Consider the following 24,778-nt stretch of genomic DNA (forward strand, 5'->3'; position numbering starts at 1 on the left):
TAATAAGCATAATTATTTCTCATTACATTTTGGAAAAAATGTGGATAACGAACTACCCGTATTGGATTTAGATCCAACCTCCCAAAATGTAGAAGCTGCAACTCTACCTCTGTTCACCAAACCAACAACCTTAATGACAAAACCCATCCCCAACGTACACGTGATCTGACTAAGTCGCGCCTCCAAGCTCGGTCTGCAACAACAACCATAATACGGTTCCTGAGCTAACAACAACCTACTGAGGTTTCAGATTTACACATTCATACTCGAGAATGTCCAAGTGTCTTCCTTGATATATAGCCTTCTAGCTTCAGGCATATTATTATAGTATGCACAACTTCTTCTTTTTGCCGTCGCTTTAGATATGATATTCGACAGTGCTCTCATTGACCTAAAGCGCCAAGTCAAACGTTTCTCTTAAATTATTAATCTTGTGTGAATCTCCAATTTGCTTCAGATTTGAACAAGAGATCCTCGTTTCTTCAGTACATCACCGGTACTAGAGCTCACTAATAATAGAGTTTCAAACCGTCTTTTGTAGCAATGATAGGATATAGAATACATACAAAGAGGTTCTGCGATGGAAATAAAACCAATGGTAACAAACAATTACTTAAATAAATTATTAAAACTTGAGCTTTATTACACCTGAATTATTTATAAGGTAAGGCCCTTAATATCTCATTGAAACCAACAGGAGAATGAAGAAGGTGGTAACCTGAAGGGAGAAGAGAGCTCTCTTGAGAATAACGGTTAAGAAGCGTAATAATGTAGAAGTGAAGGTTCGTAAAAGCAGGAAGAAATCTATCCTTCGAAAAGGAGGTATCCATAATATGGAACTGTATAAGCTCTTTGTCCAAATTGTTCATCACAGTGCCAGCAAGATTTCAGTTTAGTTTGCGAACGGAAGCCAAAGATATCTGACTGAGCACAAACACTTTTACAGATTAGGTGTTCAACTTATTGTCACTTTCATAGGGAAACCAACGGTTACCTGGACAAGTTCTTTTTTAAAAACATTCTCAGCCTTTGACTGAATTTGTTATACTAAAAAAGGATTTTGAATAAAACTTTATGACATTAACAATATAGAAGTTTAATAAAATACATATTTTGATAAAATATTTTTTATACTTTAAAAATAACTATGAAATTAAATATAAAACATTAACTGATATCAAAAGTTTTAATCTTTTTTATTTACATAGATATTTTTTCATATTCACCATGTATTTTTTATTTAAATTAACATATTAGTTTGTAATATTAATATAGATTTATTTAAATAATTTAATATGATATGTTATTAAAAACCCCAATATTAAATATCAGATATTAAATTGAAATAACTTTCTACCATAATCTACATGTCGATAATTTGATAATGACTATTTTTTAAAAAAGAAAAACATTTTATTTTAATTATAAGCATTAAATATAAAATAAAGGTTAATTCAGTAAATTAATTTATTTTTTAAATTCAATTTTATATATAATATTTCTAATTTTGAGAATAATTACTTTTTATTATGTTAAATAATTATATTTTCCCTATGCATATTTTTAAACTATTTTAATGTTTAGTTGAAAATGTTGACATGAACTATAACACATGTTTAGTATATTTTGTAACCATCATATAGATTTAAAACAATAAATTAATCTACTTCAAAAATAAATAGATGCTAGTTTTTAAATATTTTTTTATTTTAATTCGCAAATAAAGATGATGATAATTAAGAAATAGGGTTTATTGTTCTTTTCTTTTAAAATAATTTTAAAAAATAATTTTCCAATTTAATTTTTAATTGAAAACAAAATTACTATTAATTAAGTGTTGGTTTTTTTCTTAAATTAAAAAGTCTCCGCTGTAATATTTCGGATATCCCCATTAAAAACATGCGATTTTTAAAGCTAACCTAAATTATCTACTATTGTAACAAATTTTATTTTTGTTTTTCTTTTCTAAGTAATATTTGTTAAAATATTTTAATATGATTTTTAAAAAGTCGTTTGCTTAGCACGCTAAATCGCCCAGATGTCCGGCGGAATAAAACCAATCAAAATTGAAATCACCAAGTTCTATTAATTTAACACACCTCATCTTTCCTCATACGTTCTTCAACATTAAAGAAAGTGGAGAGACCGACGTGTGGGACTTAAATTATTAATCTCCGAAAACGATTTAAATAACAATTATCTTTTGTGAAATTATTCAAATTAAAGAATAAAAGATAAAATTCCAGTATTTTTTTTTCTTTTGTAAAGAATAAACCAAAACGAAAGAGGAGAAGGTCACCCATAAGTCCCCGACTCCTTCCCGTTTCGTAGATCGTAGGGTTTTTTGGGGCAGTGCCCTTTAATTCTAATATATTATCTTCCCCGCACGTTAGTGCATGTAGAAGATGCAACGTTAATAAGTGTTTTCAACGAAGTGGAGAGATAAATGTACGAGCCAGAGCCGCAATGTGAGAGCATGAGGAGGTCGTCTAGTATACCACACTAAGGAAGATCAGTCGGTCTGCAATGGTTGAAGAGAAGTGACTTAACATGCTGTCCCGCCAGAGGTGATGGTATACACGAAAGTACAAATCTCGACTCAAGCAATCTTCATTAAACTCCCTACGGGAGTCCCTCCCACTCCCTGATCAGAGCAGGTTTAAAGAACACCAGTAACGCGATTGAGTACCCCGTTAATCAGTTCTTCAACTTCACTCACAAAGCGCCCTTTAGTCTCTCCTCCCGCGGCATGTGGGTTTAGGGCTTCTCTCACAAGTGCGCTTACTTCACGATAAACCCTTCTTGTTCTCTAGTATTCGGCATCGTGTTTAACATAACTACATGGATAACAGCAGATACTACTACCTTCGTCTCTAGTTGATTGAACAATTGAAAGTCTTCAGCGCTTCTATTCCCAAAAAGAACGCGGAATCGCAAATAAAAAACATCACCCTGGATTAGTTGGGCTATTCGCGATTTACCTTAATCGGAACAAAAAACATCCCCTGGATAGGCTTCGCGACCTGGGGGTCTTCGTAATAGAAGAGACATTTGGCGATAAGCCTGTGCTTGTTTGGAGGGATCATCATAAATGATTAAAGTGTGACGTTCGCGGTACATAAAATATTCAGCCAGAGCTGCTCCTGTATAAGGGGCGAGGTATTGTAATGTAGCTGGAGAATCTGCTGTTTCAGCTACTATAATAGTGTATTCCATTGCTCCTCTTTCTTGTAAAGTAGTCACCACTTGAGCCACAGAAGATGCTTTTTGACCAACAGCTACATAAACACATATTACATTTTGTCCCTGTTGATTGAGAATTGTATCTGTAGCTACTGCTGTTTTACCCGTTTGTCTATCTCCAATAATTAATTCTCGTTGGCCACGACCTATGGGGATCATCGAATCAATAGCAATAAGTCCTGTTTGAAGAGGCTCATATACGGAACGTCTCGAAATAATACCGGGAGCGGGAGATTCGATTAATCGAGATTCCGAAGCTGAAATTTCTCCTCGACCGTCAATAGGTTTAGCCAAGGCATTTATAACACGACCCAAATAAGCCTCACTTACTGGTATCTGAGCAATTCTTCCTGTTGCTTTTACCGAACTTCCCTCTTGTATCATCAAACCATCACCCATTAATACAACACCAACATTTTTTGATTCCAAATTCAAAGCAATGCCTATAGTACCCTCTTCAAATTCCACTAATTCACCCGCCATTACTTCATCAAGACCATAAATACGAGCAATACCGTCGCCTACTTGAAGTACGGTACCAGTATTTACAATTTTTACTTCGGTATTATATTGCTCAATACGTTCACGGATAATTTTACTAATTTCATCTGCACGAATGGTTACCATGAATATTTCTTAATTTTTTTTTAGAAGAAAAAAATAATGCCTATACTCTATACTATAGTAGATATTATAGTAGAAGGACTAATCACTTATTTTTTTCTTTCATCGTCCCAAACATGCCAATATTAGCATTGACAGTACGTAAATGTAACTCGTTATTCAAGCAACTATTCAGAGTTTCAAGAGCTCCCTGTAAGGCTTGTTGTAAAACCCGTTGTCGGACTTGATTAATCACCCTTTGTTGTTCAAAATAAATGGTTTCATTTTTGTAATTTTCTAATTGTTCCAAAGTCGTATAAATTGAATTAATTAAATTTAATTTTTCTCGTTCTATCTCAGAATAGCCATTCACTCGAAACCGATCTGCTTCCGTTTCGACTTTCCTTAAGCGGGCCTGGGCTTTTTCCAGCTGTTGAACAGCTCTTTCCCGTAGTTCTTCTGAATTTCGAATAGTTCTTAAGATTCTCTGTTTTCGATTATCTAATAAATCATTTAATGAAAGTAGATTCTCTTTCCATTCATTTCAAAATGTCTATGATCTCTTCCCGAACCAAACATGAATCTTTCGATTCATTTGGCTCTCACACTCAATTACTTATGTTATGGGAAATTTTCTTATCTTTTTTTATGTAATGAGCCTATCCTCTCTTCTCTATTTATAAAAAAAAAGATTGAAAAAATATTTAAAACGATTACCAATACAAGACCAGAATATTCGGAGGACTCTTCTGACCAAAAAAATAATTGTCAGCAAAGTTGTTTTTTTTCTTCAAATCCAAAGAATTCTTATAAATTTATACATAGGTCATCGATTCCGCATTGTATAAATGGAGGGTGAAATTGAACGTTTTTACAATTTTTCACCGTAAAGAGGGTTCAAGCTGTTTTATCGACATGAGTGTTCTATATCGAAAAATTGTAAAAATTTTTTTGAAATCATTTCATTTCTGTATTAACATAGTGGTAGAAAGAGTACTACACTGCGTCTAGACTTCAAATTGTTTACTTTAACCATGGTAATAGTCCAAAATTTTGGGTTAATAGAGAATCAAAGTGGATTTACTAATGAATCGCGAAATGCTATGGTTCTTAAATATTTTTTTTTTTTCAAAAAATAAAATTTATTGAGAAGTAATTCGCGGGATTATGCACATTTTCTTAGTTATAACGAAAAAAAAAGTGCAATTGGTTGGATCCAATCTATTCTTTGAAATTAACAACTCGCACACACTCCCTTTCCAAAAAAAACCAATACACCTAGCACTACGCTTAGATTTATTGGATTTGTTGCTAAAATATCGGTATTAAACCCGAAACTTCCGGCGGATCGCCAGTAGCCCAAGTAAAGGAAAGAATCGGTTATATTTTTCATATGATCTCATCTCCTTTTATGGATAGACTAATTATCCTTCTACAATTCCTATTTTTTTATTTTTTAGTTATTTCTTTTTTATATGATATTTTTATTATATATAATAAAAATATCATTCTTTACTAAAAATTCATATTAATTATTAGTAATTATAAGTAATAATATGAATAGTAATAATATTCATTTAATAATAATAATATTCTATTAATACATATCTAAATATATATATCTATTTAGATATGTATATATTAATATATATATTATTTGAATTGATCAATCAATTGGAGGATTCCCTATAAGAATGATACTTAGTAGAATTCGATACCACTTCTTATGTCAATTACATAAATCTCTTATAGTTGTTTTTAACACTTTCGATAAATTTTATAAAACTAAAAAAGGGGGGCTAAAAAAGAGAAGGAAGAAGACAAATCAGAGTGAAATCTTAATATAATTCGACAAAGCAAGAACAGCAAAGCAAGTCCACGGAAAAAGGATATATATATTTATTTTTTTAAGATTAAACTAAACAAAAGGATTCGCAAATAAAAGCGCTAATGCTACAACCAATCCATAAATTGTTAAAGCTTCCATAAAAGCCAGACTAAGCAATAAAGTACCCCGTATTTTTCCCTCTGCCTCTGGTTGTCGCGCAATCCCTTCTACAGCTTGCCCTGCAGCAGTGCCTTGACCAACCCCAGGTCCAATAGAAGCAAGCCCGACGGCCAACCCAGCAGCAATAACGGAAGCGGCAGAAATCAGTGGATTCATGATAAGTTCCTCGCACCCCAAATAAAAAATAAATAATAATAAAGAAAAGAAATAGTTAATGATATAATCAACCAATAAATTATGACTTAATTACTCAATCACCAGGATTTATCCAGTTGAAATAATTAAGAATTCCGAATTGAAATAACAATAGTTATTGAACTATCCAAATTAGTTCGATATTCATTTTTTCTTTTCTATCCACGTAGTTTTTTTGTGAATCCATACAATTTTAGTTTTTATCTTACCCTAAATTTGGAACTCTTCTTTGAATTCTTCGTTCTTTTTTTTTTTGAATTTCTTACTATTCAATTCATAATTAGAGATGAAACGGAAGGACTTTGTTTTTTAAATCCCTATCGAAATTGACAGTAGTAGCAGGGCAATTTTAGATATATAATGTTAGTTTTTTTAGATATATAGTTAGTTCATATATAACTAGTTTATATATAATATCACATATACATGTATTTCTTCCATGCCGTAAACCAATTATTTGTGTTTTAGTTTCAATCAGATTCGAGAATCATTATTTGAAATCTAAAAAAAAAAAGAAGGAGTTGTTTTATAGTGATTGGATTATATATACCCAGTTTGACTTCCCCCACTCCTACTCTATTTTTTTGAATCTTGGTTTTTTTTTGAAAATCCTTCTTTCATCCTTTTATTATTATCCGATATGGATATACAAAATCGAAATCAATTCGTTAGACTGAATTATTGCAGAGAAATATTGGAATTTGAGTGATAAAAATGTAATTCTTTTTTGAATTATCTTTTGGTCAATCGTTAAATTGAATGTGAATGAATGAAACGGGAATCTGTTCTAGTTCTATATAGCATATTTTTATCACATGTAAATATTATACTTTTCTAATATAGAATATCTAATATACTAATATATCTTAATCGAATTAGATATATATATCTAAATTCTATATATATAATCGAATCTAATATCTAATAATAGTAATAAATAATCTAATAATATATATAGAATAATATTTAATATGTTATAGTTATAATTGAATGAACAAAAAATGGAATGAACAAAACAAAATATAACAATACAAAAAAAAATATTCATTGGAGGAAAATCGAAATAGGTCAAACAAAAAGTCTTTTTAGGAAAACTAGGAAAAAGATCTTTTGGATGGATCTCTTTCCTAGTTTTTTTACAATTTTCTGGTAATCTTTTCTATTTTACTATTACATTAAATTGTATATTGATTTTATTTATACTTTATTGCATCTTTATTTTTTTTGGGGGGGGGGGGAGAATAACCCTTTTTCTTTATTATTATTCCAAATTTCTTTCTATTATATATGTTGTTCCCAAAATAGATTATCTTGAGCCGCAGTGTATGTGCGGTGGGCTAAACGAAAAAGACTTTTTTCGACAACTAGTCAATGATGGCCTTCCATGGATTCACCTATATAAGCCGCAGCTAAAGTAGCAAAAATAAGAGCTTGAATACCGCTTGTAAATAATCCAAGGAACATGACAGGTATAGGAACTACTAAAGGCACTAAAGAAACAAGAACAACAACTACTAATTCATCAGCTAATATATTTCCGAAAAGTCGAAAACTAAGCGATAAGGGTTTTGTGAAATCTTCTAAGATGTTAATCGGTAAAAGGATTGGAGTTGGTTGGATGTATTTACTAAAATAAGCTAATCCTTTTTTTGAAAGACCCGCATAGAAATATGCTACTGACGCAAGTAAAGCTAATGCAACGGTAGTATTTATATCATTTGTGGGCGCAGCTAACTCCCCGTGAGGTAACTGTATTATTTTCCAAGGCAAAAGAGCCCCTGACCAATTAGAAACAAAAATAAATAAAAACATAGTTCCAATAAATGGAACCCACGGACCATATTCGTCTCCAATCTGACTTTTGCTCACGTCTCGAATGAATTCAAGAACATATTCAAAAAAATTCTGACCAAAAGTGGGAATGGTTTGCAGATTTCGAACAACTAGAATGACTGAAACTAATAAGATAGCAATTACAACCCAAGAAGTAATAAGTACTTGGGCATGCACTTGGAAACCCCCTATTTGCCAATAGAAATGTTGACCCACTTCCACAGCAGATATATCGTATAATCTTTTTAATGTGTTGATGGAACATAATAAAACATTCATATTGTCCTGCCCTCTTAAAAGAAATTGAAATTGAAAGGGAATTATTTTAATTCAACCATCTCCTTTCCTTTTTGATTTGTCTACTTTCATTTTTGATTTTGAATACCGACTAATCACATAATATTTCCGTTTGTTCTTTTTATATTTTTCTCTTTCTTTTGTGCGATTTAGTAATAGTATAATAACCGATTTCATAAATCTATGAATCTCCCCAACCAAATCAAATAATTCATTTATCTTATTATTAATCAAAAATTTCGTATATAGCTAGAACGACCCTCACAAATTGCAAATATTAATTTGTTAAGAATTAATCGGATTGAGGCTATAGCATCATCATTAGCTGGAATCGAAATATCGGCGAGGTCCGGGTCACAATTTGTATCGATTAAACAAATCGTTGGAATTTCCAAAGTTATACATTCTCGAAGAGCCGTATATTCTTCTTGCTGATCGACGATTATTACAATATCGGGTAACCCCGTCATATATTTAATGCCACCAAGATATGTTTCCAAATGAGATAATTGTCTTTTCAATATAGCAGCATCTCTTTTTGGAAAACAGTTGAGTCTCCCCGTCTTTTGTTGCATTCTCAAGTCCCTGAACTTATGAAGTCTCGTTTCTGTAGTATACCAATTCGTTAACATACCGCCGAGCCATTTTTTATTAACATAATGACACCGAGCTCTTATTGCCGCCCGCGCTACTGAATCAGCTGCTTTTTTTTTGGTACCAACAATTAAGAATTGTTTTCCCTTACTTGCTGCGTCAAAAACTAAATCACAAGCTTCTGATAAAAACCGAGCAGTTCTAGTAAGATTTGTAATATGAATACCCTTACGCTTTGCAGATATATAAGGTTCCATTTTAGGATTCCATTTTCTAGTACCGTGGCCAAAATGAACTCCTGCTTCCATCATCTCTTCCAAAATTATGTTCCAATATCTTTTTGTCATTTATATTTATCCCCACACTTTTTTTTTTCAAAAAAAAAAAAAAATAGAAAAAAAAAGACCAGGTATCGTGAAATAGAAATAAAAAATTGTTCCGATGGAACCTTCTCTTCTACCGAAGATTGGCCATTGATACATGATTAGACCATTTTTTTCTATTTATTATTCTTTTTTTTTATTATCTTTCTTTTACTACCCCCAAAAATGATCGCATTTAGGGTAGGGGGATGAATCCGCTCTTAGGAATCATTAAATCTTAGATTGTTCTGATGTATCGCATAAATTCTTTGAAATGAAAAAAAAGAATTCTCTGTGGTGGAACAAAATATCTCTCATTTCGTCCTCGAATAAATTTTTCTTTTTTGATTCCAAGGTAATCTTGTTATGTTGCCTTGGCTTTGAACGGTGCATTATTCTTTTTAATCCGGTACCAACGGGTATCATTCCCCCTAAAACAACGTTCTCTTTCAGACCTTTCAACCAATCTATACGACCCCGGAGAGCGGCTTTTGCTAAAACTCTAGCAGTTTCTTGAAAACTTGCTTCAGATATAAAACTTTGAGTATTCAGAGATGTTTTTGTTATTCCCAATAATAGAGCTCGGTAGCAAGTTGCTTCTTCCAAGGCACGGCCCGCTCGTTCGGCTCGCAACAATCCAATTAGTTCGCCGGGTGAAAAAACATTAGACATTCCATTTTCTGAAACCAAGACTTTTGATGTTATTTGACGCACAATAATTTCTATATGTCTATTATGGATGTGAACTCCCTGGGATCGATAAACTTTTTGAATTTTATTAACCAAAGAAATACGACTTTGCGCTATAGTTAACTCGGCACCGATCAAGAATCCCCAAGGAATGCCGAGAATTCTTGTTATATATCCGTTCCAAGTGTCAACTCTCTTTTCTAGCTTCATCGATATTGAATCAATTGAACGCACTTCTAATACCTGTTCTACTTTTGGAAGACCTTGTGTTATATCACCAGATCTCGATTTTTCATATATAAATGTAACTAATATATCTCCTTCATAAAGTATTTCTCCATAATGTCCATGAACAGTTGCTCCTGGAGTTGCCAAATAAGGGTTAGCCGATCTTATTCCTACAGAATCCATTTGAATAGTTAGAACTTGACCCGATTTTAAGTGTGGTGCATTTTTCGTTTGCACTATACATACATTTTCACAAATAAATTGCCCAAGACTTATTATTGGAAACGTTTTTTCATAATAATTGTGATGGATAAAATGCCAATTCAAATAGAATGGATTTAAAACGATATTACTGCATCTATCAGGTTTATAAATTCTCTCATTTTCGTCCATTAAATAATATTTGAATACTTGAAGAGTTTCCTTTAATTTGTCAAGTTGCAAATTATTATTCATTAAGATCTGATTATGAGTTATTAAACGAAAAAATGAATAATAATTTGCAACTTGAAGGGCTATTCCTAAAGGACCAAACAAATTCTTAATTGGAATTATGGAATCTATTTGAATTTTTTGAATTCCTTCTTTTATCCCATTGTAATATTTTCTATCGTTGAATGGTCCTATTTGAAAACAATTAGATGATGACAAAATTATCAAAGATCGACATTTCTCATTTCTATTCAACAACATACGAATAGTTCCGTGATTTTGTCTAAGTGATTGTTGAATTTTTGCCTTCGAATAAATAGAAAAAAATGGATTGATAAAGGTCCGATCCGACTCATTATCTGAGATCAATCCTGAACTGGACGGATCATTTCTTTTTCTGATATATGAAATATGAGATTTCACTAAGTCAATTCTTAGGAAATCCCTAATCAAACCATTTGTACTTACTTGAACAAAAGAAGCGTGGGCATTTTCGATAGAAGAACTTGTTTTGTCTTGATCCCAATTCAAGACTAAACAAGTCCGAACTAATTGAATCCTTGTATTAGAAATTCCCGGAATTGATTTTCCATTTCCAGAAAGAATATAATTAATAACTTTAAGTTCCAGATCATTTCTTTCCTGGAACCTATCTTGGGGAAAAAGTTTTACTAAATGGATACCGTCCGCTATTTCATATAGAATTACGGGTCGAACCAAAACAAAATACTTTTTTTTGGTAATTGTGATCCATTGGACATAGATCCAATTTTTCATTTTTTTTGCTTCCTTTGAATTTTGTTTTACCGTTCCGGATGGTATCAAGATGGCACTGTGTCGGGATATCTTATCCATCTCTCCAGTAAAATAGATATCCCCGGAAAATATTTTTACTTCAATCTTTTTTTTTTTCTTCTCCATTTGGACCAATCCACCTACTCGACTTCTTATATTTAAAGTTATTGGTGTATCTACTCCAACGATACTATTGTTCCGTATCATTATGGAAGAAGATTCGGGTAAAATATGCACTTCCTCGGGAATGAAAAAAAATCGATCTACTTTGATTTGGTATTTTGGCTTAAATTCTTTAACTCCTTGATACTCAATTAAAAAATCCTCTTTTTTAAAAATGGAATTTATTCCTATAGTCCTATATTTTGTAATTCCTGAACTCTGCGTTCGGTATTGAGGATCATCGAAATAAGCAAGAATACTATTTCTACGAAAAATACCATTGATTGGTATTTCAATCGAGATACCGGAAGGGGACATTAGTTCTTTGTCTCGTTCTTGAATCGATTGGAATGGAAATGGAATGATGAATCTATTTCTTCGCCTCTTTGCTAATAAATCCGAAGTGTCATGGAAAATAGCAAGATGTGTAAAATGACAATAATCCATACATATGATTTGATTCAATATTGAATAATCAGGAATCCTTCCTTCTTTTTTACCAGAAAGATTGAAACTAAAGAATTTATGTCTTACTTGTTCATTACTTACTAAAAGGTTACAAATATTTCTTTCTCCAGTAGAAAGAGAATGAATGTTCATTTGATCTTGATCCTTGCGGAGTGAAAAAGAGACTGAACCGACCCTGTACGACTTTCCTGATAATATCCATAAATGACTTGTTTTTGGTAAGATATGGACATTACTATATCTAAATTCTGATGCATGGTATACATCGGTACTCCAATGCATTTCTCCTTCTGAGTCAGAATAAACATGTTTTCGAACCTTTTCCTTCAAATTCAAAGTGTATGTTCCCGCACGAATCTCAGCAATCACTTGTTCCGATTTTACATATTGATCATTTTGAACTAATAAAAAACTTTTTGGTGGAATAATCACATTATGTATAATATCGTCACTTTCAATAGTTACATACAAGTTTATAGAACATAGAAAAGCAGGATGCCCATGACGTGTACGTGTAGGATGAACCAAATCCTCATTGAATTTAATTTTTCCATTAGAAGGCGCTCGCACATGTTCCGCAGTACCCCCTGTGAATACTCCACCGGTATGAAAAGTTCTTAATGTTAGTTGAGTACCCGGTTCTCCAATAGATTGACCCGCAATAATACCTACAGCTTCTCCTAATTCCACTAAGTGGCCATGAGTAGGACTTTGGCCATAACATAATCGGCAGATCCAAGATGTATTCCTACAGGTAAAGGGGGTTCGAATAGATATTGGTTGTGTTTGAAAAGTTTTGAATCGATTGATAAGTCCAATTCCAATATCTTGATTTCTAACAGCAATGCATCGTGAACCTCTGTATATATCGTCTGCTAATACACGACCAATTAATGTTTGTATCAAAATTATTTCCGGCATCATTCCATTCTGGATATTCACCGAAATCCCTTGAATGGTACCGCAATCTGTTCGACGTACAACAATGTGTTGAACCACTTCAACAAGTCTGCGTGTAAGATATCCAGCATCCGATGTTCGTACAGCAGTATCTACAACCCCTTTACGGGCTCCGTAGCAAGAAATGATATATTCTGTTAAAGACAGTCCTTCGCGTAAATTGCTTTGAATAGGTAAATCAATCATTTGCCCTTGTGGATCCGACATTAATCCTCTCATACCTACTAATTGGTGTACTTGAGATGCATTTCCTCTAGCTCCTGAAAAAGACATTATATGGACTGGATTCAAGGGGTCGGTCATCCTAAAATTAGGATTCATTTCTTGTCTCAAATATTCACTAGTAGCATACCATATCTCAATGGATTGTCGTAATTTTTCTACCGCATGTACATTCCCATAATGATGATGTTTTTCCAAAATAAAAATTTGTTGTTCAGCATCTTGAACTAGCCATCCTTTAGAAGGTATTGTTAAAAGATCATCAATTCCTAATGAAATGGATGTAGCCGTAGCTTGACGGAATCCCAGAGTCTTTACTTGATCCAGGATGTGTGATGTATATGCCATTCCGAAGTGGTTTATTAATCTGCTAATAAGTCGTTTAATGGCAGTTCCACCTATCACTTTATTGTGAAAGACTAGATTGGCTCGTTCTGCCATAAGTACCTCCATATTCCACTCAGTGGGATTCGGTTCGACAATGGATTTGAGTCAATGATTGGAAAACTTCCTTTTCTTTATCTTGATTCGCGTAGAAATTTTAAAACTATGATCCTAGTTGAACCACGGAGACCTGAATTCCACACTGGTAGCATAAATTTACTTATCTTACATATCAACCATCTATATGATTAGATATACTGTATGAATAGGTCCGGCAAAAACCTTGTATAGCTTCTTCAATTTCTCGATAAAAAGAAATATGACCAACAGTGGTTCGAATGTATATACAACGAATTTCTTTTTTTGTACTTCTTACTACTAGATAATGCCCATAAATTTCATGATAGGTACCCAAAGATTCGTAGTGAACTTCGATAGGAACTTCTCTTGACGAAATAATGCGTTGATCTAATCGCCATCGGAACCACAAAGGACTATCGAAATCTATTCTTTTCTGTTGATAAGCTCCAATTGCATCATAGGAATTACAAAAAAAAGGTTCTTTTTTTTTCGTATACTTATAGTTATTATCTCGAATTCTTTCATTTTTCGAATTTCTGCAATTACACGGATTATACCTATTTGAACAAATACCTCGACGATTCCCGCTCGTTAATACGTAAAGCCCAATAAGTATATCTTGAGTTGGTACGGAAATGGGATCCCCAATAGCTGGAGATAAGAGGTTCATATGAGAAAACATAAGTAAACGAGCTTCTGCTTGAGCCTCCAAAGATAAAGGCACATGAATAGCCATTTGATCCCCATCAAAGTCTGCATTGAATCCCTTACAAACTAATGGATGTAAACAAATAGCACGCCCTTCTACTAAAATGGGTTGGAATGCCTGTATGCCTAATCTATGCAGAGTAGGGGCTCTATTCAGCAATACGGGATGCCCCCGCATAACTTCTTGAAGTATTTCCCATACAATCGGTTCTTTTTCCCGAATTTTACTCTTAGCAATTCCTATGTTCGAAGCAAAATGTTTTCGAATTAGACCACGAATTAGAAATGTCTGGAAAAGTTCTATTGCTATTTCGCGAGGTAATCCACATCGATGTAATGAAAGTGATGGACCTACGACAATGACAGAACGTCCCGAATAATCAACCCGTTTGCCAAGCAGAGTCTCGCGAAATCTTCCCTCTTTGCCCTCAATTATATCGGAAAATGATTTGTAAACCTTATTATGACCGTCCTTCATTGGTTGTCCGCGGATTCCATTATCAAGAAGTGTATCCACGGCTTCTTGTACCAATTTTTCCTGACACATTACTAATTCTCCTGGTGTAGATCTACTTGTTGTTAATAGATCGATAAGAGTATTATTCCGATAGATAACTCTTCTATAGAGTTCATTAATATCCGAGCTCATTAGCTTACCCCCATCTATTTGAATAATGGGTCTCAATTCGGGAGGAAGAACTGGTAAGAGACATAAAACCATCCATTCTGGTTCTATATTTGTTCGGATAAAATGTTTAGCTAATTCTATGCGTCGAACCAAAAAATTCTTTCTTCTTCCAACTTTTCGATCTTCCCATTCATTTTCATTGTCCATGGATCCCTCTTCTCCTAATTCTTTCCATTCTATCAACGAAGAATCAATAAGAATTCTCAAATCCAGATCGGCTAATTGTTCTCGGATAGCACCCGCTCCACTTGAAATTTCTCGATTTCGAAATATATCGAAACCTTGGGTAGAAAAAAAAATAGGTATGCTGTGTTTCCAGGATTGTATTTCATATTCGAATGGACCTCGTAATCGTAAGAAAGTGGGTTTTTTAACTACGGGCCTAGCAAACGAAAAATTTGGATAGGATCCAATCCAATAGGATCTCCCCCTTTCAAAATCGGACGTGAAGGTTTCCTCTCATCCGGCTCAAGTAGTTATACCAAATAAAGATAAAGCAAAGGGTTTCCACTTTCAAATTCTATAAAACCCCTAATCTAAAATAAAAGGTTTACTCTTTACTCAAGTTCTCAATAAAGACTAATCAACATTTCATTGATGCATTCTTTTTCTTTTTTTATATTTTCTGAATTATTTATCCAATTCTCAATTACGACAGAAAAGAAATGAAATGTAAAATTCTTGAGTAGTCTATCCCCCTTCGAATGGGGAATCCCCTAAAATGGAATCATTCATTAAAGGGAGTATCCTGGAATTCATAAGGGATTTCCTTGTCTATGTATCATTCCATTTGATCTTTTAGGTCCAGACGTCACCTCGACGGTTATGCTATGATGTCCTTAAGCCTATATGCGATAGATAGGCTTCTGCAACCATGATATATTTGCTTATTAGAACATAATTTCAGTTCTTTCTAAAAAAGATGGAATAGTGAATTCCACAAAAAAAGTATTTCTTTTTCTTTCACGAGATACGTGCAGCTAGAAATTCATATTTATTTGTTACTGAATCGACCATAGACCAATTCCCTTTTATTTGGGAGTATTCAATACATCCATAATTCTGAGCTTCATATTACTCATTTCAAGAGACATGTCAGATTTAGGGCATCCCAATTCAATTGAATGGAATGACAGTTTCTCATTCGGAATCTGTACAATAGGAATTTTGATCAAATCACACATCGCAGTATACTAGACCCTCTAATTCTTTAAGAGGTTTATCTAAAAGATTCGCGATATAACTAGGAAGCCGTTTCAAATACCACACATGAGTTACTAGGCATGCCAGTTTTATATAGCCCATTTGATATCTACGTATCCGAGAATCAATAAATTCTACTCCGCATTGTTCACAAAATTTGGGATCGTCCTTTTTATCTCTGATTACTCGATAATTTCCACAAGCACAAATCCCACTTTTTATAGGCCCAAAAATTCTTTCACAAAATAATCCATCTTTTTCAGGCTTATTGGTTTTGTAATGAAAAGTATAGGGTTTTTTTACCTCCCCAACTATCTCTCCATTAGGTAGGATTTTTTTTGCCCAAGCACTTATTTGTTGAGGAGAAACTGATCCAATTCGGAGTTGTTGATGTTTATACTGATCAATCATAGAATAAAAATTCTGATTCAGTTCAATTAAGCTTCCTTCCTATAAATCCGGAAGTTCTTCTCAGATACAAGGAAATGATTCAGTTCCATAACCAAAGATCGTAGTTCTCGAACGAGCAATCGAAAAGATTCTGGAGCATCCGTAGGTTTAGGTATTGTTCCTCCAATGATCGTAGTACCGAGTACTTCTTGGCGAGCTTTAATATGATCCGATTTATAAGTAAGCATCTCTTGTAACATATGAGCAACACCAAATCCCTCCAGGGCCCAAACTTCCATTTCGCCTACCCGTTGTCCTCCCCGTTTGGCCCTTCCTCTAAGGGGTTGTTGCGTAACAAGTGCATAATGTCCACTGGAACGTCCATGTATTTTATCATCAACTTGATGAATTAATTTCAAGATATAAGGCTTTCCCATTAGAACAGGCTTTTTAAAAGAATTCCCTGTTCTTCCATCAAATATTCTGCTTTTTCCCGGATCCTCGGGTTCAAATATCCATGGATTCGATGTTTGTTTACTGGCTTCATATAATTCAGAAAACACTAGTTTTCTCGAAGCCTCTTGTTCATATCTTTCATCAAAAGGTGCTATTCGATAATGTCTATCTAGCATACTTCCCGCTAACCCGAGTGAGGATTCAAATATCTGTCCTACATTCATTCGTGAAGGTACCCCTAATGGATTGAAGACCATATCAACGGATCTTCCGTCTTGCAAATAAGGCATATCCTGTCTAGACAAAATCTTTGAAACGATACCCTTATTTCCATGTCTCCCGGCCACTTTATCGCCTACTTTAATTTCACGTTTCTGTAATATATATATACCAATCATTTCTGGATTATAACTGGAACCCCCTTTTTTTTGGATCCATCTCACATCAATAACTCGACCCCTACCGCCTATAGGTAGTTTTAGACAAGTTTCCTTTGAGGTGGATACCTGAATGCCAAGTATAGCTCGTAATAATCTATCTTCCGGGGAATACGAGGATTCTTTCGCCATTTGAGGCGTTAATTTACCCACTAAAATATCGCCCGTTTCGACCCAAGATCCCAGGATCACAATTCCATTTTTGTCTAAATTTCGGAGTAAATGGGCTTCTAGGTGCGGAATTTGATTAGTGATTCTTTCAGAACCCTGGCTTGTCATATGAGTCTGAATTTCATATTTCCGTATGTGAAAAGAAGTAAAAATATCTTCATAGACCAAACGCTCACTAATGAGTACAGCATCCTCAGAATTGTAACCTTCCCATGGCATATAAGCTACAAATACGTTTTTTCCCAAAGCGAGTTCGCCACCAACTGTAGAGGCACCATCCGCTAAAATTTGTCCCCTTTTTATGTATTTACCTTGCTGAACCTGGGGTTTTTGATGCATGCAAGTATTTTTGTTGGAACGTTGATATATAGTTAATGGAATGCTTAGAGTAACCCCATTTCCAACAAAAATGATCTTGTCAGTATCGGGATAAATGACGTTTCCCTCGTATTCGGCTATAGCGGAAACCCCAGAATCTAAAGCAACTTGGCGTTCCAATCCAGTTCCAACAATGCATTTTTCGGACCGAGAAAGCGGAACTGCTTGACGTTGCATATTAGAACTCATTAAAGCTCGATTCGCATCATTATGCTCGATAAAAGGAATGAGGGAAGCTCCAATAGAAAAATATTGGAAGGGAAAAATACCTCGAAGATGAACCTGTTCCCATGCAATAGTAAGAAATTCTTGACGGTATCGAGCTGGAACAATCTGTTCTTCCTGAATATCTCGATTTAGTGCCAAAGAATTTCCTGTTGTTACCATATAGTATTCATCTCTATTTGGTGATAAATAAAACATGCGTATTCTTTTGGATCTCTCAGAGATTTCATAAAATGGACTTTCTATAGACCCCCAACTACCAATCCTCGCATGAATTGCGAGGGATCCAATAAGTCCAACATTGATTCCTTCAGATGTGTCAATTGGACAAATACGTCCATAGTGACTAGGATGGATATCTCGTATCCGAAAACTAGCAGTTCGCCCTGTCAATCCTCCAGGGCCCAAATAACTCAATTTTCTCCCATGAACTATTTGGGTCAATGGATTGGTTTGATCTAAAACTTGAGATAATGGATGTAATCCAAAAAAGGATTCATAAGTAGTTGTTAATGGAGTTGAAGTCACCAAATTCTGAGGAGTCGGTATCAATTTATGTCTAATTGCTCCACATATAGTTCCTCTAACCATATTTTCTAAACGAACCAGGGCCAATCCAAATTGATCTTGTAATAGATCTGCTACAGAACGAATACGTTTATTTTTCAAATGATTTATATCGTCAAGTGTACCCATTCCAAATTTCATTCCAATCAAATGATCCGTAGCTGTCAATATATCTCGCGGTAACAAAAATGTATTGTTCTGAGGTATATCAAGATTCAGCTTTTGGTTCATATTTCGTCGACCAATCCTTCCTAATTCACATCTTTGTTGAAAAAATTTTTTTTGTAATTCTTTACATAAAGATTCAGAAAATACTGGATCTCCACCTACACAAGCAAATTGTCGATAAAACTCCAAAATGGCATTTTCTTTTGACCCGATTTTTTTTTTCTCCTTATCATTCAAGAAAGACACGAAAATTTCAGGATAACAAACATTCCCTAGAATTTCGTTTAAATTCGAACCCATAGCTGATGATAGAACTAGAATAGATATTTTCTGTTTTCTACTCACACGAGCCCATATCCTTGCTTTTCTATCAATCTCTAATTCTAATCTCCCCCCCAATCTGATATTATGGTGCCAGTATAGACCGAAATTCCGTTATGATCCAATTCTGATCGGTAATAGATACCAGGGCTTTGCAATATTTGATTGATTACAATTCTGTATATTCCATTTACTATAAAAGTTCCCAGGGAATTCATTAGAGGAATGTTTCCAATAAAAATAGTTTGTTCTTGTATGTCCCTACTGCTTTTCCAAATTAATCCTGCGGATACATATAATTCAGAGGAATATGTAAGCGATTCATATACGGCATCTTTTTCGTTTATCAAGGGTTCTAACAATTGATATTTTTCCACAAATAATTGAAATTCCATTTCTTGATCTGTATCCTCAATTTTTGGAAACTTAAAAAGTCCTTCTGTTAACCCCCGATCAATGAACCTACAAAATCCTTCAAATTGTATCTGATTCAACCCGGGTAGTGCAGACAGTCCCTCATTTCCAACCTCAAGCATTTTCAATTTCCCCGTGAATTTTATAGAAAAATATCCCACGATTTGCTGTCATTCTTTCTCAAATCACATGAATAGATTTAGCAAAAATGGAATTTCTGTTCTTTTTCTTTTTACTGAATTACATGAAATTTTACCTAACCCTGTGTATGAAATACCTATTATGAAAAGAAGAATAAATAAAATATGATTTTATACTCAACTATGAATTTGCAACAAAACAAACAGATAGAATCGAAATTCGAATATAAATAGAAAAATGGAAACGAATTGAATAATTCCACTTTCATTTTCGGGTTTTTTAAGGCATATCAAAAAAAAAAAAAATAGATTCCATTTATACCATTATTCTGATATTACATATTCCAATTTGATTTGATACCCGAAAAAAATCAATTCGGGATTTGCTCTGCTCGCTGAGATAAAGATCTAATCGAATAATCAGAAACAATATAGAATTGATTTTTTTAGCACTTAACCTTTTTAATTGTTTAAAAAAGAATTTGAATTCGCAGAAAAGAGAGAAATTTTTACCTATTTTTTTTAGAATAGGAGAATACGATTAGAGTGTGTAATAAGGCTTGTATTTATTAAACATACGTAGATCTAACTCCAACTCTATCTATCTATCTATAGATAGATAGATATCTTTATTACTTTATTGCACGTTCGGGAAAGCACATGACATGTCATGTTCATTTTTTATTTTCTATTCAATCTATAAAAAGGGGGAAGCACGAGAATTTCTTGAAAATTCCCTATAGTATATATATTATATATGGATAAGATATCCAATTAGATAATATTTGTGTAACAATGAAAATTTATGTTCTAGGGTTTACATATATTGACAGTTGCTGTTATAATTGAAATAGGGAAAGTTTTTTTTTCAAAAAAGATTGATTGGTTATGTATCAATTTCGATTTTCTTATCTCATTAAGAAAAAAAAACATCTTAGATCCAAATTTTCAAGAATCGTTCAGAAATTTATAGTTAACGGTTGCGATTTGTCCCGAGATTTTTTTCTTTTTTTTTTAAGAATGGGATCAAAGAAAACCAAATTTAAAATACAAGCATAAAAAAAAGAAGTATAGAATCCTCCTTTTTTGGGGAAAGTGGGAATTCTCATATATTCATATATATATATATATTAGTTTTTTCGATTTTAGTTTTGGCGGCATGGCCGAGTGGTAAGGCGGGGGACTGCAAATCCTTTTTCCCCAGTTCAAATCCGGGTGTCGCCTGATCGACAAGAGATTTGAAATAGTGTATTACGTTTTTTTGATAGAAATTTTTTTTTCCAGCAGAAGCAAGCGGAGGAAAAGGACTCTTGAAACTTGTTTTATTCTAAATTCTAAGGTTTGTTCCAAAAAATGCTGTAAATCTTTTCGTCTCGGATTGAAGGAAAGATTCCAGTAGTGAAAAGGAATCGATAAATGTTGAAATAATAGTCGTTTCAATCCACTACTATTGTAGTGTCCGTCTACTGACTGGGTCTTGAATTAGATTGGATAAGGATAGGTCGGACAGGGAATCTAATTCCATTTTTAGTTGGAGAAGGGGCGGAAGAAAAACCTTGCATACAGACTGATGTAAAGTATATGAGTGCTTCCGCATTTATTCAATATTAGTTAGATTAGTTAGATTGAATAGCTAATTGGCTTTTTTTTTATTTAATTTATATATTTTATTTATTTAATTTATATATATATATAAGTATATATATAAATATAAATAGTTTTTTGTTGATTTAAATAGTTCTATTTTAATAAATATATATATTAATATTTAATATATATTTATTAAAATTTCAAATTTTTTTTGATTCTATTTGATTCGAATGGAAATAGAATCAAATAGAAAATCTTTCTTTTCGGTAACCTCTAGTCAAAGAATTAAATAGGCAGGCTATCCTCCGATTATTTTAGAGAACGAATCAGGAGACGCTAAGGATTAGATCGAATGGAAATAAGAGTATGAGTATGCAAAGTAATCTGTCTTTTTTCTATTTTTTTTTTTACTTAATGAAATTACTTAATGAAATAGGGGGATAAAATCCAGGTCTTATTATTCCTACCTGTTAATAACATTCATTCTCTTAAAACTTCCAAGGATGTTTCTGGATATTTTGTTTATACTTAATGTTTTCCGATTTTACTAAAAATCATATAAGAATTTGTTAGATGTTTTAATAGAATTTTTCGTCAATGGTGTTAGCCCAGAATCCTTTTTTGACTTTGTACCAGCAATTTCACTATTATTATAGTATTCTTATTCTATATTAGAATAGTATTCTTATTATAATATTATTAGTTAATAATACAAAAGAAAAATAAATACAAGAGAAATATTTGTGAACAATAAAAAAATGATTCCTTTTTATAGAGATAGGAGACAAAATTTACATGGATATAGTAAGTCTTGCATGGGCTGCTTTAATGGTAGTTTTTTCATTTTCCCTTTCCCTCGTAGTATGGGGAAGAAGTGGACTATAAGTATACTAATAATTGAGTTAAGGGATCAAAGTATCCATTTTATTTTATAGCTGGGTTTTGAAATTTTGGAACTATATGAATTCAATTTTGGAACTATATGAATTATAGTATTTAATTCATACTAATTAATTGAATTCAAATATAAAATATATCTGTATTTCGAAGTTCTATTGTAGTCTAGTAGTGTAATGTATTCTATGGATAATATAGAAATCCAAAATACTCTTTCAATCAAACAAATATTTGAATAATTCCATATTCGTGTTTTGAAAATAATTGAAAAAAAAAAGGAATACAAAATAATAGGAAATTGTCTCCTATTCCGAATTTTTCCTAGGATTTCCATTTCGATGAACCGACTCTTACCAAGATTATATATGGAAAATGAGGAACCGTGTAACCCCCATTCCTACTTTTTTTTAATATGATACCGGGATTGTAAAAAGAATCTGAAATCCACAAATAGTAATCGGAAGAATAAGAGTTGCTTTTTAATTATTTCAGATTGATTGGAATCAATACAAATCAAATAGATGAAACAAAGAAAAAAAATTGGGACGCTATGTTATGTATATTACATATATTTACATATATGTAATTGAAATTATATATATGAAGATACATATTGGAGATTGATTTATATTAAACCCTATTTTTTTTTAGAGAGTAAAACTTGAATATATTACAATAATAGTCTAGTAGAAAGAAATAGATTTGATTTCTTTCTACTAGACTATCTGGATTTCATAGAATTCTGCTGATTGTAGTCCGATCATTTCATTTAAGACTAAGACTCCAAATTGAAATCTTTTTTTTTTTCATTTTTTTTCAATCAATGATTGCATAGACAAGAATTAAGAAAGTCATGTTTAAGTGAAATTATTCACTTTGACTTACCGTTTTTACGTAAATTATAAGTAAAAAGGCAGTAGGAACTAGAATGAACAATGCAGTAGCAATAAATGCGAGAATATTTACTTCCATAATCTCTATGTTTTATTTCTCTTCAATTTCCAATAAAAAATTCGGGATTTAATCCCATAGAGATGATAAATCTTTCGTCGGTAAATTCAATGGTATAAAATTTTAATGATGTCAAATCGTATCAATATCATGAATAACAATATCTGAATTATCAAATCGATTCATCGTCGAGAATTAAATAGTATAACATAGGAAAATCTTTTATCCATACCAAATTTAAAATTTAGATTTCTGATGCAATCCAAAATTCCTTTTCCTTTTTTATTCTTTCTTTTTTAGTTTAATGTAAGGTAAAGGTTCTGACGAAAAAAGAAAAAAACAAGAGGGATCCCTATTAGGAATGAGATTTTGTTTGTTATTTTTATTCCCTTTCACACACAAGATGAATGGATGTCTTTTTTATTGGATTTGTATCCATCGGGACTGACGGGGCTCGAACCCGCAGCTTCCGCCTTGACAGGGCGGTGCTCTGACCAATTGAACTACAATCCCAGGGAAAAAAGCGTACAGCATACAGATTCTTACGGTTTCATTCAAACCTTTTTTCTATTTTAGATTCGAACCATTGTGCTGTAACTGAAAGAGGCGGACTATAGTATATATTGATATCCATATAGATATGCACTTTAGTGAGATTGACACGGATTACTCGTAATCCGTTCGTTATTGCCAAGTCAATTGAAAAATGAATCAATGAAAAGAGAAAAGAGTCTTTTTTTTTTAATCTTTTCCTAAGACTTTCTACTTACAAACCCTGATATGAATCAGGATTACTAGCAACATCCGAATTTGTAGAAAAAATATGTAATACGGAAAAAAAACAATATCGCTAGAGATGTTTCCTATTTTGATTCTTCCGTATCAGAGCAGATCAGTCATTTCTGGAGAACAACAAATGGGTGTTATGCCATTTCATGGTGGATCGGCAAATTCTTGGGCCGAGCTGGATTTGAACCAGCGTAGACATATTGCCAACGAATTTACAGTCCGTCCCCATTAACCGCTCGGGCATCGACCCAGGAACAGGAAGAATCCATTTCAATCTTTATTGATAATCCATGATTAACTGCCTTTCGTAGTACCCTACCCCCAGGGGAAGTCGAATCCCCGCTGCCTCCTTGAAAGAGAGATGTCCTGAACCACTAGACGATGGGGGCATACTTGCCCGACCGTCATTATACTACGTTCATAGTATGAACAGTTTTTTGAAATTGTCAATATAATGAAATGATATGATTCGATCAAAAAAAAGGATTTTTCCATCTTTCAGAATTCCATAGAATTTTTGGATTTATCATTTAGATTTCGAAATTTTTTATTCCAATCGTGAATTAAAAAAAAAATAGAAAAAAAGATAAGTAATGCGAAAGAAAGGAAAAGAAAGATAAGATACTTTTCGGGAATGATTAGTTTGGTGGAAAGGACGAGGGTTAAAACTTCATTCTTTCATTTCATTCATTTTAAAATTAACCGGTAAATAAAAAACGATAATCAAT

The 24,778-nt window shown here is 33.0% G+C and overlaps 1 protein-coding gene and 1 non-coding gene across 2 annotated transcripts; one reads left to right on the forward strand and one right to left on the reverse strand.

Annotated features, from left to right (window-relative positions):
- The first annotated feature begins 20,976 nt into the window (after positions 1-20,976).
- TRNAC-GCA lies at positions 20,977-21,047 on the forward strand. Its single transcript has one exon. It is a non-coding gene; the product is annotated as a tRNA-Cys (tRNA).
- Positions 21,048-24,365: 3,318 nt separating this feature from the next.
- LOC113870687 lies at positions 24,366-24,462 on the reverse strand (the record flags this gene model as incomplete). The annotated part of the gene is made up of 1 exon (XM_027507102.1): positions 24,366-24,462. A coding segment is annotated over one exon (97 nt), but the record flags the coding sequence as incomplete, so codon positions are not given.
- Between the last annotated feature and the right edge of the window lie 316 nt (positions 24,463-24,778).

Source organism: Abrus precatorius, unplaced genomic scaffold (genome assembly GCF_003935025.1).
Source record: "Abrus precatorius isolate BTA unplaced genomic scaffold, Abrus_2018 Scaffold61, whole genome shotgun sequence".
Lineage (NCBI taxonomy): Eukaryota > Viridiplantae > Streptophyta > Magnoliopsida > Fabales > Fabaceae > Abrus > Abrus precatorius.